Source organism: Camponotus vicinus, unplaced genomic scaffold (genome assembly GCF_025532165.1).
Source record: "Camponotus vicinus isolate PSW18456_S1 unplaced genomic scaffold, iyCamVici1.0 SCAF_3, whole genome shotgun sequence".
Classification (NCBI taxonomy): Eukaryota; Metazoa; Arthropoda; class Insecta; order Hymenoptera; family Formicidae; genus Camponotus; species Camponotus vicinus.
Window position 1 is genome coordinate 3,811,814 of NW_028141967.1, and position 19,537 is coordinate 3,831,350.

The following is a 19,537-nucleotide window of genomic DNA, read 5'->3' on the forward strand; positions in this document are numbered from 1 at the left end:
TATAATTTTATCTAATTTTATTTATCAATTGAAGTATTTACAAAATTGATTCAATTCTTATATAATAAATTTGAAATTCGTAAATAATGAATTTGAATTTAAAACGAAATAAGAAATTTTATTTCTCATAAGAAATTTTTTTTCTCTCAGTTTTTCTTCTCACCGTGTCTTTTATCAAAAAGTGAATATATAAGCACATGAATCACTAAAGGTATATTAAAATCCATCGAGATTACAAAAGACAGAAAAGTAATATTAAAATTTCATTAGAAATCATTTACAGTATAGATAATTTTATTATTATATATAATATAGATCTTTTCCAGGTAGCAAGTACATGTCACTTTGACGTTTCAAATTGATCATTCACTGACTATTCTTGAAATCACGAGTTGACGTTTTTATGACGTAAAAGTGACGGTCTAATGTCACAGATTCTTGATGTCATAACATGTACCGTATTTTGTCGCCATAAATTGTACCTTTGACGTTTTTTTCTTGACATAATAATGTATTTAATGGCTTTGTCGAATAAAGCAGATTAACTGATTCGAGAGAATTATCGAACAATTATAGCCATTCTATTCTTCAGAAGAATCTTGGATCGATTAAACTGCTTTATTCGAAAAAGCTGGAGAATGCAAATATGGTAAGAAAATAGATCACAAGTTTTATATTTGTTATTATTATTTTATTTAACCGTAAATAAAAACTTACATCTAATATCATATAAAATTTTAACAAATAACGCCTTTCGTTGTCTGCGTTTTATAAAAATATATTTTGCCAATTATAACTGTAGAAAAAAAATGTGTGTATTAATTTTTTGGTACTTTAATTACACTCGGTTGATATAGCAAATATTTTCACTGTGTACTAACTTAATGAACACTTGAGTGGTTAAGCAACATGAATCGTGCACCGATAAACGCATGCGTCGAAAGAAAAATTGTTAAAGTTTGATCGCGAAAGTCATGTTATATAAAAAATTTTACAAGATTTTTTTATGGGATCGATGTATTAACTAATCACATTTTAATAATATAATCGACAGTTCATGACTGAAATATGATGTCAAATTAATGTTATATCAAGACGTCAATATAAAGTCATGTAACAAATCAGTTATTTTGACGATATATGACCAAAAATGACCAGTTTGGAACGTTAAAATAACGTGTGCTAGCTACCTAGGTATATATACATACAATATGTAATTAAGGATTTGATTAATTGTAATGGAAAGAAGGAATTACAGATCCATTCTATTTCTTGTCAGTGTCGCCCTAATTAGCATATTTTTCATTTAATGTAATTCATTTAATCGGATGGCGACAAAGAAAATTTTCGCGCGAGTAGGCAAAATTGTATAGGTACAAATAATCACCATAGAACTTGGATATTCTCATCTTGATTATAAGCTTTATATACTTAAATCTTTATCAATTTATATATACAATTAAGAAAATAAATTAGAGGATTTAATTCATATATAAATACTAAACAGTAACATATACATATATATTACATATATTTTTTCAGTTCAATGTGGCAACAAATCACATGCGAAGTACGCACGTTTCCTCCCGCATGTTTCTCAAGTTGGCATACTATCTCTCTGCGGATTCCTGCATATATATTTTTACATTTGCGCGTATATTTATTCGTTATTCGTATAAAAATATTCACTTGGGCGAAATTCTTAATATTTACGAAGAAGTAAACGAAACTCATCTATTATAAGTGTCTATACATCCCCTTCCACTCTTGTAGATAAAGAAAAATATAGCATTTTTTGTACCACGTGGGGGTGGCACCCAATTGATCCCGTCGTCAATTGGCTAATTCAAAATAGCACTCTCTGATTGGTCAATGGTTGCTGGTTAGGTAAGTACCCTAAGTACAGGTCGATATAATTGACTATGGTCAATCGCAACGTGATCAAACGGGACGCTCTCGCTACGTTGCTCCATCGTGATCGTCCTAAAGTGACAAGAGAGGAACTGTGAAGAATATGTGGTGCAAAGGAGTAGTTTTTCATCTATTTTCAATTACTTTTATTATCGTATGAGTGCGTTTCGACTTGATCTTTCGGCGAAGAAAGTAATAAGTGCATTTGGAATGTGTTCTGTTTGAGAGAATAAGAAGAAGGAAAGGCATTTTTCAACCCCTGCCGACACAAAGTCGCGTTTCTATCATGTCGATTTCATCGAAAAAATTCTGTTCCCCGGAAGATATAGAGAATAGGAATTCAGAAACAACTAATGAAAAAGAGTAAGTTTGATAGCTTTGCTTTTCTCTTCCTTTTCACAAGTTACTGATGGGCGATAGCGTTGTCGAAATAATAGCAGATGTCGGCAAGATAATAGATGAAAACAATTGAGAACCGTGCGATGACATGAAGTACAATTAATTTAAATCAAAGTGAATAAGCAACTAAACTGAAAGTTATCAACTATTTACAGAGAGATGCAGAAATATGAGAAGAGAATCTTGCAATGCGTTTTAGCGGAAAAGATAATTCCAATGGATTTTAAACATTGGCCGTGCTTTCATCTGCTAAAGCCGGAATTTATCCCACAAATTCACATGGTATATGGTAAATTTACCATTTTTCATTATATTGTCTTTTTTGCTGTGTAATATTGTTACGTATATACAGGGTGTTTCATTTTAATCCGACCAGTCGAATATCTCGAAAACCAAGCCCGGGAGAGAAAAATATTTCAGACAAAAGTTGTTTGGTTTCGAGGGGGCCATAAGATGGTATCATTGGTTTGACCTTGAAGAGTCATTTGAAGGTCACGTGAAGGTCACTTCAATTTTTTTAAATGGAACACCCTATATATTTTTGCACACTCTTGTAGCTTATCTCGAGAGCTTTCCAAAACACTATCATTAAGTACCTTTTTGTTACGTACTTTTTGAGTTATGAGGCTTGAAATAATTTCTTAATTTTACATAAACCGTAAAATATCTTGTAAAATATTCATTTTTCGATTATCTTATCTTAATACTTTTATGTACAAAATAATGAGAGGAATCAATTGGTGTAAAGAAAACACATAGTTGTTTTTAAGAAAAAATATGGAATTGTTAATTGCAATTATATATTTTTTCTTCAAAACAACTATGTGTTTTCTTTACACCAGTTGATTCCTCTCATTATTTTGTACGTAAAAGTATTAAGATAAGATAATCGAAAAATGAATATTTTACAAGCTATTTTACGGTTTATGTAAAATTAAGAAATTATTTCAAGCCTCATAACTCAAAAAGTACTTAACGAAAAGGTACTTAATTATAGTGTTTTGGAAAGCTCTCGAGATAAGCTACAAGAGTGTGCAAAAATATATAGAGTGTTCCATTTAAAAAAATTGAAGTGACCTTCACGTGACCTTCAAATAACTCTTCAAGATCAAACCAATGATACCATCTTATGGCCCCCTCGAAACCATAAAACTTTTGTCTGAAACATTTTTCTCTAAAATGCTTTGTTTCCGAAATAATTGCGTGCGTTAATTAAAATGGCTCACCCTGTATATACATGTATATACATATACTTTATATATATATATATATATATATATATATATATATATTATATGTATACTTTTATTATATTATATATATTTATATTTAGTTTGTAAAATATATATTTATTATTTACCTTACGCTCCAATTATCATACCTTACTGGCTTTTTTTTGCCAATTTTTAATAAATATTTTAATAATTTATTATTTAACTTGCACTTCATTATTTGTCACTACTCAAAATGCGGTTAATGACACATGTCACTAATGACACATGTCATTAATATCGCAAAGCATCGCTAGCGTAATCTTCTGTCGAGAGTAGGAAACGTACGTTCTCTCTTTCTATGTGTTGTATACATGTGCATTGATGACGGTGATGATAAAGACGTTTCTTAATTGAAAATTTTTATATTTCGATTTTGCGTTATGATATTTCCGTTTATAGAGCACCCCCAATAGCCAAGTCTGCTAAAGCAGATCTTGTCAGGTAATCTGTTACAAATTTTTGTCGACAGAAAGATTACAGAATTGATGCAGGTTCTGATATATCATGTGATGTCGGCAGAATGTCAACAGAAATATAACAAAATCTGTTCACATAACTGGACAACAGATTATCAACAGAAACCGAGCAGAACTTGTTGATATAATTGACGGCACATTGATGGCAGAAACTGAACAGGATCTGTGCGGCGCAATTTTGACAGCAGATTGGTAACAAAAATCGAGCAGGATCTGCGCAATGAAATTTGATATCAAATTGTCAGCAGAACCCGAGTAGAGCCTGCTAATGTAACTGACGGCAGATTGATGGCAGAAATAGAACAGGATCTGTGCGGCGAAATTTGATGTCAGATTGCCTGTAGAAAGCGAGCAGGATTTGCGCACACAATATCTGATAGCAGATTGACGGCAGAAGCAGAACAGGCATGATTCGATAGTTCCTTCGTTTACCGCTATGTGATATACTTTCTCGCAATCAAATCTCTGTCAAAAATATATATAAAGTCGCGATTATTAATAAAAGATCAAAAATATAGTAACTATTTCTATCACTTTAATTTCTGACATCTGATACAAACAGATGAGATTCAGAATATTAAACTGATTGGAATCAATAGGATAAATGGTAAATTATTCATTTACTGCCTATTTGAAGCATAAAGCAAGAATTTAATTCTAAATAAATTACATCTCCAGTTTTACAAGTTACATTTACTTTTATCATTTACTTTATTATTAATTTAATTAAATTGAACTAGTCCTTCGTTATGTGAGAATAATTACGATATAACATATATTATTATACATTATGTCATATCAGAAAAAATTGTAATTAATCGATAACTCACCGATAATACTCTTATTTAGCACCTGTAATAATCAATTTTATTGCATTTATGCAACATTAATATAAGTAAGCCCAAATCTTGTTCGGTTTCTGCTGTCAATTTGCCATCAGATTGCGTGCGCAGATCCTGCTCGATTTCTGCCGACAATCTGTTGTCAGATTATGTTTACAGATTCTGCTCGGTTTTTGCCGCCAATCGAGCGTCAAGTCATGTTAACAGATCCTGCTGGATTTCTGCTACCAATCTGCTGTCAGATTCTGTGAGCAGGCTCTGTCAGCAGAATATAAGCTGAATGAGGACGCAGTTGATGTCAGTCTGCTGATATACTTTGATTAAATCTGTTACCAGTCTGCCGACATACTGCTAACATTTTGCTTACGGGGACGTTTATGCAGCACAAAAATAAAGATACTTTCTTTATATAATTCAAACTCGCTCTATCGATTAAGTCTAGTAAGAATTTGATCCGTTCAGCCGTTATTGAAATCTGCTAATCTAAGTTACACTCAACTGTCCGACTCGCGTATAGATACACGGAATGCCTCGCCAATGCTTCGCATGAACTTGGCGCGAGACACTACCGTGTCTCTTGATAATATCAATATTCAATATATAATTTTATCTAATTTTATTTATCAGTTAAGATATTTACAAAATTGATTCAATTTTTAAATAATAAATTTGATAGAAAGAAATAAGAAATTTTATTTCTCATAAGAAATTTTTTTTCTCTCACTAGTGTCTTTTATCAAAAAGTGAATATAAAAGAAGAAGAATCATTAAAAATATATTAAGATCCATCGAGATCATAAAAGACAGAGAAAAATAATATTATAAATTTCAATCAGAAAATTATTTACAGTATAGATAATTTTTTTCTTATATATAATATAGATCTTTTATATACATGCAATATGTAATTATAGGGGAAAGGCGGGTAGCCCCGGACACTTAAATAAAACGCATAAAATAATATATAATCAACAGATTTTAATTAAATTACTCTTTTGCAAAATAAACTTTGAACTTTTTGGATTTCTTATTAACAAAGAATAGAACATTTTTCTTAAACTATCTTAGAAAAAAAAATCAATAACTTATTACTGCTATTTTTGAGCAGTTAAAAAATGGCGGGTAGCCCCGGACATATATTTCAACAATTATCTATTCGTTCCTTGTTTTTACAAACGTCACAATAAAAATATATATTTGAAGGATCAATGTCTACACATTCTTCGTGTGCCCATTCTTTGCATTTATTACATTGGATCCAGTCTTCTTCGAAGGTTTCTCCGCAAGCAATGCATTGAGTGTCTTGATGTTCGGGATTTTTAAATGCTCTGCCAAATTAAAAGCTAGTTTTAAAAATTCTAATCTAGTCAATGGCATGAGGCGATTGTCCAGATCTTTGACATGATTGTAAAGTTCCAATGAAAAATTTTCATTAAAAGTAGATTCAAATCGGCCTAATTTTGGTTTAAAAATTACTTCTTGACCACTCTTTAATGCTTTTATTCGATCTTGCAAAGTGCTACGTGGCACGTCATATTTTTCAGCAGCTAATCTTATTGTTAACTTCTTTTCTATAACACATATAATTGCTTCTTTTATATTAACTTCATTCCACTTGCCTCTATTGGTAGTCCATCCCTTAAATTTTGGCATTTTTATAATTGTATCTAAAATAAATACATTCATATTATTTAGTACATTAAAATAGTATAAACTGATAATTACAACAATAAAATGTATTATTTTTATAATTTAAAGTTAATAAATATGTCGGGAGGTACCCGTTATATTAATGTCCGGGGATACCCGATTGACTTGATTTAATATATTTATTAATTAATTTGTGTAATGTAAAAAAAATTAATTAAATGTATAAGAATCTTAAATTATATTTAATTATTAATATTAAAATCAATCGAACATGTAACAGCACTTACTTTTAATGAACAATAAGCATCGACAAAATTTGATGGGTGTCGTAATATCACTCTTAACGGGAATAAAATTGATTATAACATCTGATCCGCTTGGCGTACATATTATTACTGATTTGCAATTGTTCATGTGCTGAGACAGACATGTTTTAACGTGTCATTTGTTTTTTTAAGCAGTTTAGTATTAGAGATATTAAAATGTCCGGAGTTACCCGCTGTCCGGGACTACCCGCCTTTCCCCTAGTTAAAGAATTGATTAGTTGTAATGGAAAGAAAAAATTATAAATTTATTCTAGTTCTTCTCAGTGTCGCCCTAGTTAGCATATTTTTCATTTAATGTAATTCATTTAATCGGATGGCGACAAAGAAAATTTTCGCGTGAGTAGGCAAAATTGTATAGATTGTAAATAAATTATAAATAACTGCGATAGAACTTGGATACTTTCATCTCGGTTATAAACTTTATATATTTAAATCTCTGTCAATTTATATATGCAATTAAGTAAATAAATTAGAGGATTTCATTCATACATAATTACTAATAGTAACATATACATATATATTACATATATCCCCTTCTACTCTTGTCAGATAGGGAAGAATAGAGGCCTTTGCAGAATGCTACCACGTAGTACCAAAAATGCTAAGGCCCTTGCGCAAGGCTAGGCAACAGGCAATAAGAAGTATGTATTCTCTTCTCCTATTGGCGAATATTTTCTATTCCGTGTATTTATTGGTGAATGGTTTATATTCCCTGTTCCTATTGCCCGTTGTCTAGCCTTGCGCAAGGGCCTTAGCATTTTTGGTACCACGTGGTCGCATCGTGGTCTCACTAACGTGGCAACATTCGACAAGAGAGGAACTGTGAAGAACACGTGGTGCAGAAGAGTAGTTTTTCATCCATTTTCAGTTATTTTTATTATCGCATAAGTACGTTTCGACTTGATCTTTCTGCGAAGGAAGTAATAAGAGCGTTTCGAATGAGTTGTGTTTGAGAGAAAACGAAAAAGAAAAAGCATTTTTCAATCCCTGCTTACACAAAGTCACGTTTCTATCATGTCGAGTTTATCGAAAAAATTCTGTTCCCCGGAAGATATAGAGAAGAGAAATTCAGAAACAACAACTGACGAAAAAGAGTAAGTATAGCTTTGCTTTTCTCTTAACTCTTTACAAGTTACTGATGGGCGATAGCGATGTCGAAATAATCGCAGATGTCGGCAAGATAATAGATGAAAACAAGAACCGTGCGATGACATGAAGTATAATTAATTCAATCAAAGTGAATGAGGTAACTAAACTTAAAGTTATTAAATTATTTATAGTGAGATGCAGATATATGAGAACAGAATCTTCCAATGCGTTCTAGCGGAAAAGATAATACCAACGGATCTTAGACATTGGTCGTTCTTTCATGTGCTAAAGCCGGAATTTATCCGACAAATTCACATGATTATGATATATGGTAAAATTTACCATTTTTCATTATATTTTCGTTTTGATTATGTAATAATGTTACGTGTATATATATGTATATATATATATAATACATCATAATATTTTGAAGATAATCGAACCATAATTGTGACGAAGGACAAGAATGTCTACAGCTTAGATTATAAAGAACATTTAAAGACTGACGACACACATACTGCTCTCTATTTAAAAGAAATAAAAGAATTGTGTGGAAAAAACATAAAGACCTTTGCATGTACACCTTATGGCATATATTTCATCCTGGCACTTACAGAAGAAGGAGAGGTATAGTTTCTAGGAATAAATAAATTTTGACTTGCTTGAAAGATAAGATTGATATAGAAATTTTATAACCTTCTGAATTATAAACGTTTCTTAGAAGAAACAAGTGGAAATGAAAATTTATACATATATACATGTGTGTGTAATCATAAATCAATAAAATATACTATATAGAAATAAGTAGATAAATTAAATAAAATTTTTATTAAATTAATAAATTGCTTGGAAGTACACATATTTGGCCATAATAGTTATTTCAACATATTTTTAAAATATTTTTAAAATTAAGATATTTAAAATTAAATTATGGGGTGGAAGATTGTAATAATGTAACTTCTTTTTCTTAATAAGAAAAAAAATATAAAAAAGAAAAATTTAAAAATATTTTATTAACAAAGAAAAGCAGAGATTGCATCACATTTTTAATTTTTTACATTCAATGTGATTGTAAAAATTAAAGCAATACACACACACACGCGTAGTTTCAATATATATTAAAAATATAAGAAAACATCCAGTGTTTTTATAAATATAAAAATAGATAAAAATATAAATTTATTAAATCGAAAAGTTTTTATGGAGAAATAATATCAAACTTTATTATTAATCTTCTGTTAAGTTTTCGTTAGCAGCGCTTTCATACTTAAATTAATATTCTAAACATAAAATAAAATTCAAAAAATCAAAAAATGTGTTACAACTATACTACTTTTAAAAGGTTTACTTCTGCAAATTCGATAAACACAGATTCACAGAGGGATGGTCTATCAAGTCCACACGAGTCTCCGGCTTTAGCAAGAAACGTATCGTGGACATTGCATGCGGCCATCGTCATTTTCTTGTTTTGACCAGCGATGGAGAGGTAAGCAAAAGATTAAACTATCACAATGATAATGATAATAATCATTCTCTCTAAGCTAAACAATTGTTTGTAATTTAGGTGTATGCTTGGGAAGACAATGGAAACACAGCTATTTTTAATGGTATTGTGAGACAAGTAAAACATGGATTGGAGAAGAAGAATGTTGTTCATATCGCGTGTGGTGATAATTTCAATATGGTTATAACTGACGAAAACAAACTATATGGTTGGGGCAGCAACGAGCATGGCCAGATTTCAACCGTACAGTCGCAAGAACAATACGTATACCCACGCGAAATTACCACATTCTCGGATAAAATAGGTAAATTTTTTATAAATTTATGTCTGAGATTTGGTCCCTAAGAATATTACAGTATCGATCATCTTCATGAGAGATTGATGTTTCAGTTAAGGTGGTCTGCGGATACATGCACATGTTGGCGCTCACAAATAAAGGAGAGATCTATGCCTGGGGCGATAACAGTTGGGGACAAGTGGGCGTAAATAGCAACTTGAAATCCTCCGATCCGATCGTGGTAATTCATGAATGAAAATTAAAAAACTTTTTAATAATCGCCACGCGCTGAGTGGAACGAGAAATGATATAATAAAAAATGATACAATCAACAGGTGAACTTGCCACAAATGGGAAAGGTTTTGAATGTCGACGCCTATGGTCACTTGAGCGTTGCCGTTGGCTATAATAGGACGATCTATGTATGGGGTGATTACTTCGGTCAAAAGATTACCCAACCTTTTCCCACGAAATTTTCAAGGATTTTTGATGTATTTGCGCACAGTTGCTGGAGACGCATGCACAAGCCATTGATTGTGCATGATTCTGTACACACTGTGCGAATTACGAATAATTACAATTACAAGTATACTGAAGAAATATTAAATATATTAGAATCTTTAGAAGCAGCATTTGATGATCCGGTATGTTTCATGTTATTCTTCTGTATGCACTTTTTTGCATTATTTATATATATATAGTAAAATTAAATATATATAATACATATTTACATATTAGATTGGTTGGTTGGTATAAAAGAATATAGAGATTTGTAAATTTTTGTAAAAAATAATTGTGAAAAATTTTTTTTATACAGAAAAAAATAAATTGCAATCATTAATGATTGTTTCGACTAAAACTTTAGATCTCATTTCAGTCATATATTGAATTTTAAGTAAATATGTGTGTGTGTGTGTGTGTGTATTAAATTAAGTATTGAATTTAGTATTATATATTGAATTAAAAGTGAAAAGTAAAAAGTTATGTATTTTTTATAATAATTTTTATATTAATCTAATCTTATTAAATTATTCAATAATTTTTGTCCTTCAGTTGACGAGCGATTTTACCATACAAGTTGAAGGACAACCTATTTACGTTCACAAGGCTATTCTTAATATTCGTTGCCAGTATTTCAGAAACATGTTTCACCATGATTGTGCTGAAGATGTTCAAAGGTAAACATTTAGAAAAAGAGACTGGAATTTTTATTGAAAATTTTTCAACTTTGGTTATTACATAATGCCACATGTTGCTTTTTGACAGTACATCCGATTCGTCACCAGTATATACCATATCGGATAAATTTTCTTACATCGTTTATAAAGCCTTCTTGAAATACTTGTATATCGGCACAATCAATTTATCTTTGGAGAACGCATTAGGTAACTGGGGTTGTAAACATTAGAGCTATCATAAATTATAATTCAGAAACTGAAGCGACACTTCATTACAGAGCTTATGGAATTGGCTGAGATATATTGTGAAACCAATCTTAAAAAAGATTGCAGTCAGATAATAAAGCAAACCATCACTGTGTCAAATGTAGCATTCTTCCACAATAAAGCGATCGAATACAATGCTAAGGTAAGTATTTTACAGTTCAGGGTTAATTGATATTAATGTTGGGATTCATTAATTGTAATGTATTTATTTATGTGTACAATATATCGGCGAAAATCATGTGAATTTTAGGAACTCGAGGAGTTCTGCTTCCAGTTTGCTTCGCGTCACATGACAGCTGAGACATTATCGGAAGATTATAATAAATTAGATATGAGTACTCAGGTTAAGTGTACACACAGAGCAGCGATAGAAAATGACGTTACTATCACGTCGTCGACATTCTATTCTCCGAATAAAAATGTAGAGGAGAGAAATTCAGAAACAACTAAAAAAAAGTAAGTTCGACGGTCTTGTTTTTCTCTACCTTTCTGTACAAGTTGTTGCTGGGCGATAGTAATGTTGAAATAATCGTAGATGGCAAGATAATAGATGAAAACAAGAACCGAGCGATGACATAAAGTACAATTAATTCAAATTAATGTGAATGAGCAGGTAACTAAACTTAAAGTTATCAAATTATTTGTAGTGAGATGCAAAAATATAAGAAGAGAATCTTGCAATGCATTCTAGCGAAGAAGATAACGTCAATGGATCTTAAAAGTTGGCCGTTTTTTCATCTGCTAAAGTCGGAATTTATCCCAGAAATTCACATGGTTACGGTATATGGTAAAATTTACCATTTTTCATTATATTGTCTTTTTGGCTATGTAATACTGTTACTTATACATTTTTATATATATTATATATTATAATATTTTGAAGGTAACAGTGATAATAGAGCTATAATTGTGACGAAGGACAAGAATGTGTACAGTTTAGGTTATAGTGAAGATGATTGTTCGAAGACTAGTGACATACATATTGCTCCCGACTTAAAACAGATAGAAGAATTATGTGGAAAAAATATGAAAACCTTTGCACACAGCTGGTATTTTATCCTGGCACTTACAGAAGAGGGAGAGGTATATCAGAGTTTTATATATTTCTTGATTGAATAAAATTGATATTAGAAGGTTTTATATCATCCCTAAAGCGTGAACTTTTCTTAGGGAACAAGTGAAAATTAAAATTATTACATATACACATGTGTGTGAAACCATAATAAAATATAAGTAGATAAATTATAATTAAGAATATATATTAAATAAATAAATTGCTTTGATTAGAAGAACAAATATTTGGCCATAATATTCATTTTAACACGCAAATATTTTTAAAATTAATATGTGAAAGATTGTAATGATGTAATTTTTATCTTCTTAATAAGATAAAAATTATGAAAATAATTTTAAAAATATCTCTAAAGGATATAGAAAAGCAGATATTGCAACACCTAATTTTTAATTCTTTACATTCAATCTGGTTGTAAAAATTAAAGCAATACATACACACACACACACACACACACACAAACACATAGACACTTAGTTTCGTAATATTTTAAGAATGCGAGAAAATTTTCAATTCTTTTACATATATCAACATGACCAATGAATTTATATAAATTTATCGTGTTGAAAAGTACTTAGGATGAAATAATATCAAACTGAATTTCTTGTCAAGTCTTTTCAAGTAGTGCTTTCATACTGAAATATTCTAAATGTGATTCAGTAAATCAGATTAAAAAATGTATTACTGCTATGTTATTTTTGAAAGGTTTATTTCTGCGAAATCGCGAAGAATCCGATATTCAGTAGCGAGACTTCTGACGTATCCACGTTTATTCGAGTTGCCGGCTTAAGCGACAAGCGTATCGTGGACATCGGATGCGGACGGTGTCATGGTCTTGCTCTGACTAGCGATGGAGAGGTAAGTAAAAAATTAAACTATCACACAGTAATAACGATAATAATTATTCTAATAAATTAAACAATTGTATGTAATTTAGGTGTACGCTTGGGGATATAATTGGGAAGAAAATGATAGTCAGGTTGGTAACGAAAACATAGCTCATTTTAGTATGCCGTGGCAGGTGAAACATGAATTGGAGAAAAGGAAAGTTGTCCGAATCGCGTGTGGTGCAGAATTCAACATAGTTGCAACTGACGAAAATAAACTATACGGTTGGGGCTATAACTGTGGAGGCCAGATTTCAATCATCCATTCGCAATATTACAAATACCCACACGAAATCTCAGGATACAATAAACAAATCTTGGATAAAATAGGTAAATTTTTTAAAATTTATGTCTGAGATTTTTTAAAATTTATCTCTTAGAATATTACAGTTTCGAACATCCTCATGATAGAATGACGTTTTAGTTAAGGTGGTCTGTGGAGACAGGCATACGTTAGCGCTCACAAATAAAGGAGAAGTCTATGCCTGGGGCGATAACAATTGTGGACAAGTAGGTGTAAATAACAACGGGAAATCCTTCGGTCCGACAGTGGTAACTCATGGATTATTGATAAAAACTTTTTAATAATTGCTATGATGAGTGGAACGACGAACAGAATAATAAGGAAAGATACGATCGACAGGTGAACGTCCCCGAGATGGGAAAGGTTTTGGATATCGCTGCTTGTCATGATTTAAGTGTTGCCGTTGGCTATGATAGGATTATCTATGTGTGGGGTCACTTTTATAAAGAAAACTTTTTTCCTATCCCGTTCCCCACGAAGTTTTCGAACATTCATGACGCGTTTGCGCACAGTAAGTGGAGAAGCATGCACAATTCATTGATTGTGTTTACGAATAATTTCAAGTATGTTGAAGAAGTATTGAATATATTGGAATCGCTAAGAGCAGTATTTGATGACCCGGTATGTCTCATTATTATTCTGTATGCATTTTTTAATTATGTAGCATAAACCCGATAAGCAAAATGCGCGCAATTTGCCAGCAGATTGGCGACAGATTTTCACAAAAGTTGCTAGCAGATTGGCATCCGCAATTATGTCCGCAATAAGCTCACGATTTGCTAGCAGAACCTGCTCACACAATCTGACAGCAGATTATTAGCAAAAACCGAACAGGATCTGCTAACATGACTTGACGTCAAATTGTCGGCAGAAACCGAGCAGGATCTGCGCGCGCGTAATCTGACGGCAGATTGGCAGCAAATTCTGAGCAGAATCTGCAGTTTCTGGTCATTCATATAAATATGTAATATAAATGCAACAAAATTGATTATTATGCTAAATAAGACTATTATTGATGAATTACAATTTTCTTCTAATATAACATATAATATGTAATATATTATATGTTATATCGTTATATAGTTATATTTCTCATAGTGAAGGACTAGTTCAATTTAATTAAATTAATAATAAAGTAAATGGCGAAAGTAATTAAATTTAACTTATAAAACTTGATATATAATTTATTTAGAATTAAATTATTTCTTTATACTTCAAAGGTAGTAAATGAATAATTTTCCATTTATTCTATTGATTCCAATCAATTTAATATTTTGAATCTCATGTGCTTGTATCAGATATCAGAAATTAAAGTGATAGAATTAGTTACTATTTTTAATCTTTTATTAATAATCGCGACTTTATATATATTTCTGACAGAAATTTGATTGCAAGAAAGTATATCACATAGTGGTAAGCGAAGGAACTATCGAATCAAATGCAGATTGTTGCCAATTTGTTACCAGATCACGCATGCAAACCCTGTTTCACTTCTGCCGTCAATCTGCAGTCAAATTACGCGCACGCAGATCCTGCTTGGTTTCTGCCGACAATCTGATATCAAGTCATGTTAGCAGATCCTGCTTGGTTTCTGCCACAAATCTGCGTCAGATTCTGTGAGCAGACTCTGCTCGATTTTTGACATCAATTTGTCAACTTAATCGATAATAACAGTTTCAGTATTAAATTTATAACTTTTTTGCTAACATTAGTTGATAGCAGACACTTGGTATGATTTGCTTTCTACAGACTTTGCTATCTGGGAAACTATATGTAATACATATTTTCATTTTAATTTGGTTCATATAAAAGAATAGAGATTTTTGTAAGAAATTTGTAGATTTTGTAGGAATGATTTAAAACTTCTTTCTACTAGAAAATATAAATTGCAATCGTTAATGATTGTTTTGATTAAAACTTCTGGTCTCAATAATTCAGTCCTATAATGAATTATAATATTAAAAGTGAAAAAATACCTATTTTTATGATAATTTTTATATTAATCTAATATCATTATTTAATAATTATTAATTTAATATTATTATTTAATAATTATTATCTAATATTATTATTTAATAATTTGTTCTTCAGTTGACGAGTGATCTTACTATTCGAGTCGAAGGACGACCTATTTACGTTCACAAGGCTATCCTTAAGATTCGTTGTCAGTATTTTAAAAACATGTTTCAACATGATTGGACTGAAAATATTCAAAGGTAAACTAGAAAAAAACTGGTACTCTTATTCACAATTTCTCAACTTTGGTTACATAATGACGAACATTGTTTTTTGACAGCATATCAGATTCAGTGTACACCGTATCGGATAAATTTTCTTACGTCGTTTATAAAGCCTTCTTGAAATATTTATACACCGGCATAATCGATTTACCTTCGGAGAACGCATTAGGTAATTGAATCTAAACGTAAATTATCACAAAATTACAATTCAGAAACTGAAACACTTCTTTACAGAACTTATGGAATTGGCCGACATGTATTGTGAAACTAATCTTATAAAAGATTCTAGCGAAATAATAAAGAAAGCCATCACTGTGTCAAATGTAGCCTTCTTCTACAATAAGGCAATCGAATGCAATGCTAAGGTAAGTATTACAGTTTGGAGTTAATTACTATTACTGTTGGAACTTATTAATTGCAATGTATTTACTTATTTGCGTACAATATATCATCGTATATCATGTGAATTACAGGAACTCGAGGAATTCTGCTTCCACTTTGCTTTGCGTCACATGAAAGCTGTAGTACTATCAGAAGAGTATATTAAGTTAGACACGAGGACAAAGGATAATTTTATGCGCAGAGCAGCTAAAGGAAATACTTTCGGAATATGATTCTTTTGACATAAGTTTCGAGCTAAATCCCAGATTGTTTTTTTCTTTCTGTACATGCATCAATTTAGCTATAAATATCGAATAAAGTAAAGTTTGTTCCAGTTACCATTCCATAGTTTAACATAATATTACGTAATATAAATATACAATATATAATTTTATCTAATTTTATTTATCAATTGAAGTATTTACAAAATTGATTCAATTCTTAAATAATAAATTTGAAATTCTTAAATAATAAGTTTGAATTTAAAACAAAATAAGAAATTTTATTTCTCATAAGAAATTTTTTTTCTCTCACTAGTGTCTTTTATCATAATGTGAATATGAAAAGAGAAGAATCACTGAAAATATATTAAAATCCATCGAGATCATAGAGATAGAGAAAAATATTAAAACTTTCAATCAGAAAATCATTTACAGTATAGATAATTTTATTCTTATATATAATATAGATCTTTTATATACATACAACAATTATAATTAAAGAATTGATTAGTTGAAATGGAAAGAAGAAATTACAGATCCATTCTAATTCTAATTCTCAGTGTCCCCCTAATTAGCATATTTTTCATTTAAAGTAATTCATTTAATCGGATGGCGACAAAGAAAATCTTTGTGAGTAAACAAAATTGTATCGATTGTAAATAAATTATAAATAACTGCGATAGAACTTGGATACTTTCATGTTGGTTATAAACTTTATACATTTAAATCTCTGTCAATTTATATATGCAATTAAGTAAATAAATTAGAGGATTTAATTCAAAAATAAATACTAATAATAACATATACATATACACGTAGGTATATGTATATATATGACATATGTTTGTTCACTTCAGTGAGGCAACGAATCACATGCGAAGTACGTCGCACGTTTCTGCCCGCACGTTCCTCAAGTTGAAATAATATCTCTCTGCTGATTCCTGCATACATTTTTACATGTACGTGTATTTTTATTCGTTATTCGTATAAAAGTACTCACTTGGAGGAAATTCTTAATTCTTCCGAAAAAGTAAGCGAAACTCACCGATTATAAGTGTATACAAACCCTTCCACTCTTGCCAGATAGAGAAGAATAGAGGCCTTTGCACAATGCTAGGCAACAGGCAATAAGAAGTATGTATTCTCTGCTCCTATTGGCGAATATTTTCTATTCCGTGTATTTATTGGTGAATGGTTTCTATTCCCTGTTCCTATTGCCCGTTGCCTAGCCTTGCGCAAGGGCCTTAGCATTTTTTGGTACCACGTGGTTGCATCGTGGTCTCACTAAAGTGATAACATTCGACAAGAGAGGAACTGTGAAGAACACATGGTGCAGAAGAGTAGTTTTTCATCTATTTTCAGTTATTTTTATTATCGCATAAGTGCGTTTCGACTTGATCTTTCTGCGAAGGAAGTAATAAGAGCGTTTTGAATGAGTTGTGTTTGAGAGAAAACGAAAAAGAAAAAGCATTTTTCAATCCCTGCTTACACAAAGTCACGTTTCTATCATGTCGAGTTCATCGAAAAAATTCTGTTCCCCGGAAGATATAGAGAAGAGAAATTCAGAAACAACAACTAACGAAAAAGAGTAAGTATAGCTTTGCTTTTCTCTTAACTTTTTACAAGTTACTGATGGGCGATAGCGATGTCGAAATAATCACAGATGTCGGCAAGATATTAGATGAAGACAAGAACTGTGCGATGACATGAAGTACAACTAATTCAAATTAAAGTGAATAAACAATTAAACTGAAAGTTATCAACCATTTACAGAGAGATGCAGAAATATGAGAAGAGAATCTTGCAATGCGTTTTAGCGGAAAAGATAATTCCAATGGATCTTAAACATTGGCCGTGCTTTCATGTGCTAAAGCCGGAATTTATCACACAAATTCACATGTTTACGGTATATGGTAAAATTTACCATTTTTCATTATATTGTCTCTTTTGCTATGTAATATTGTTACTTATACATTTTCATATATATTATATATTATAATATTTTGAAGGTGACTGTGATAATAGAGCTATAATTGTGACGAAGGACAAGAATGTGTACAGTTTAGGTTATAGTGAAGATGATTGCTCGAAGACTAGTGACATACATATTGCTCCCTACTTAAAACAGATAGCAGAATTGTGTGGAAAAAATATAAAGACCTTTGCACACAGCTGGTATTTCATCCTGGCACTTACAGAAGAGGGAGAGGTATATCAGAGTTTTATATATTTCTTGATTGAATAAAATTGATATTAGGAGGTTTTATATCATCCCTAAAGCATGAACTTTTCTTAGGGAATAAGTGGAAATGAAAATTATTACATATACACATGTGTGTGAAATCATAATAAAATATAAGTAGATAAATTATAATTAAGAATATATATTAAATAAATAAATTGCTTTGATTAGAAGAACAAATATTTGACCATAATATTTATTTCAACACGCAAATATTTTTAAAATTAATATGTGAAAGATTGTAATGATGTAATTTTTATTTTCTTAATAAGATAAAAATTACGAAAATAATTTTAAATATATCTCTAACGGATATAGAAAAGCAGATATTGCAGCACCTAATTTTTAATTCTTTACATTCAATCTGGTTGTAAAAATTAAAGTAATACACACACACGCACACACACACGCGCACACACACACACACACACACACACACACACACACACACACACACACACACATAGACACTTAGTTTCGTAATATTTTAAGAATGCGAGAAAACTTTCAATTCTTTTACATATATCAACATGACTAATGAACTTATATAAATTTATCGTGTTAAAAAGTATTTAGGATGAAATAATATCAAATATCAGTATATCAATATATATATATATATATATACATATATGTATGTGTATATATATATATATATATATATATATATATATGTATATATATATATATTATAAATAATAATATTTTGAAGGTGACTGTGATAATAGAGCTATAATTGTGACGAAGGACAAGAAAGTGTACAGTTTAGGTTATGGTGAAGATGATTGTTCAAAGACTAGTAACATACATATTGCTCACGATTTAAAAAAGATAGAAGAATTGTGTGGAAAATACATAAAGACTTTTGCTCGCAGCTCGTATTTCGCGCTGGCACTTACAGAAGAGGGAGAGGTATATCAAAGAGTTCATATTCTTTGAATGTACCTTGGCATATTTGAGTTTCTAGGAATAAATAAATTTTAACTTGCTTAAAAGA

General features: G+C 30.7%; 3 protein-coding genes across 8 annotated transcripts; 2 read left to right on the forward strand and 1 right to left on the reverse strand.

The window, feature by feature from the left end:
• Positions 1–5,860: 5,860 nt before the first annotated feature.
• LOC145968476 (uncharacterized) lies at positions 5,861–7,073 on the reverse strand. Of its 2 annotated transcripts, XM_083093967.1 has the most exons (3): positions 6,840–7,073; positions 6,379–6,569; positions 5,861–6,230 (listed from the first exon to the last, which is right to left on the reverse strand). In XM_083093967.1, exons 1-3 carry the CDS (start codon positions 6,964–6,966, stop codon positions 6,222–6,224), a joined length of 327 nt encoding a protein of 108 aa, XP_082950093.1. In that variant the 5' UTR covers positions 6,967–7,073; the 3' UTR covers positions 5,861–6,221. The 2 variants fall into 2 exon arrangements, with proteins under 2 accessions (XP_082950093.1, XP_082950091.1); XM_083093965.1 differs by having other exon boundaries at positions 5,861–6,569.
• Positions 7,074–7,631: 558 nt separating this feature from the next.
• LOC145969250 (RCC1 and BTB domain-containing protein 1-like) lies at positions 7,632–16,402 on the forward strand. Of its 4 annotated transcripts, XM_083095212.1 has the most exons (21): positions 7,632–7,972; positions 8,159–8,298; positions 8,401–8,594; positions 9,310–9,453; positions 9,532–9,775; positions 9,862–9,989; positions 10,084–10,392; positions 10,802–10,926; positions 11,015–11,133; positions 11,205–11,335; positions 11,444–11,649; positions 11,841–11,980; positions 12,077–12,276; positions 12,971–13,123; positions 13,203–13,482; positions 13,577–13,704; positions 13,796–14,077; positions 15,548–15,672; positions 15,753–15,865; positions 15,931–16,061; positions 16,170–16,402. In XM_083095212.1, the coding sequence occupies exons 1-21, from the start codon at positions 7,893–7,895 to the stop codon at positions 16,308–16,310; spliced, it is 3,513 nt and encodes a 1,170-aa protein (XP_082951338.1). In that variant the 5' UTR covers positions 7,632–7,892; the 3' UTR covers positions 16,311–16,402. The 4 variants fall into 4 exon arrangements, with proteins under 4 accessions (XP_082951338.1, XP_082951339.1, XP_082951341.1 ...); XM_083095213.1 differs by lacking the exons at positions 8,159–8,298; positions 8,401–8,594 and having other exon boundaries at positions 9,339–9,453; XM_083095214.1 differs by lacking the exons at positions 7,632–7,972; positions 8,159–8,298 and having other exon boundaries at positions 8,462–8,594; positions 9,339–9,453.
• A 1,176-nt stretch (positions 16,403–17,578) lies between these two features.
• Positions 17,579–19,335, forward strand: LOC145969252 (uncharacterized). Of its 2 annotated transcripts, XM_083095217.1 has the most exons (4): positions 17,579–17,886; positions 18,072–18,211; positions 18,308–18,507; positions 19,253–19,335. In XM_083095217.1, exons 1-4 carry the CDS (start codon positions 17,807–17,809, stop codon positions 19,274–19,276), a joined length of 444 nt encoding a protein of 147 aa, XP_082951343.1. In that variant the 5' UTR covers positions 17,579–17,806; the 3' UTR covers positions 19,277–19,335. The 2 variants fall into 2 exon arrangements, with proteins under 2 accessions (XP_082951343.1, XP_082951342.1); XM_083095216.1 differs by lacking the exon at positions 19,253–19,335 and having other exon boundaries at positions 18,308–18,599.
• Positions 19,336–19,537: the final 202 nt, after the last annotated feature.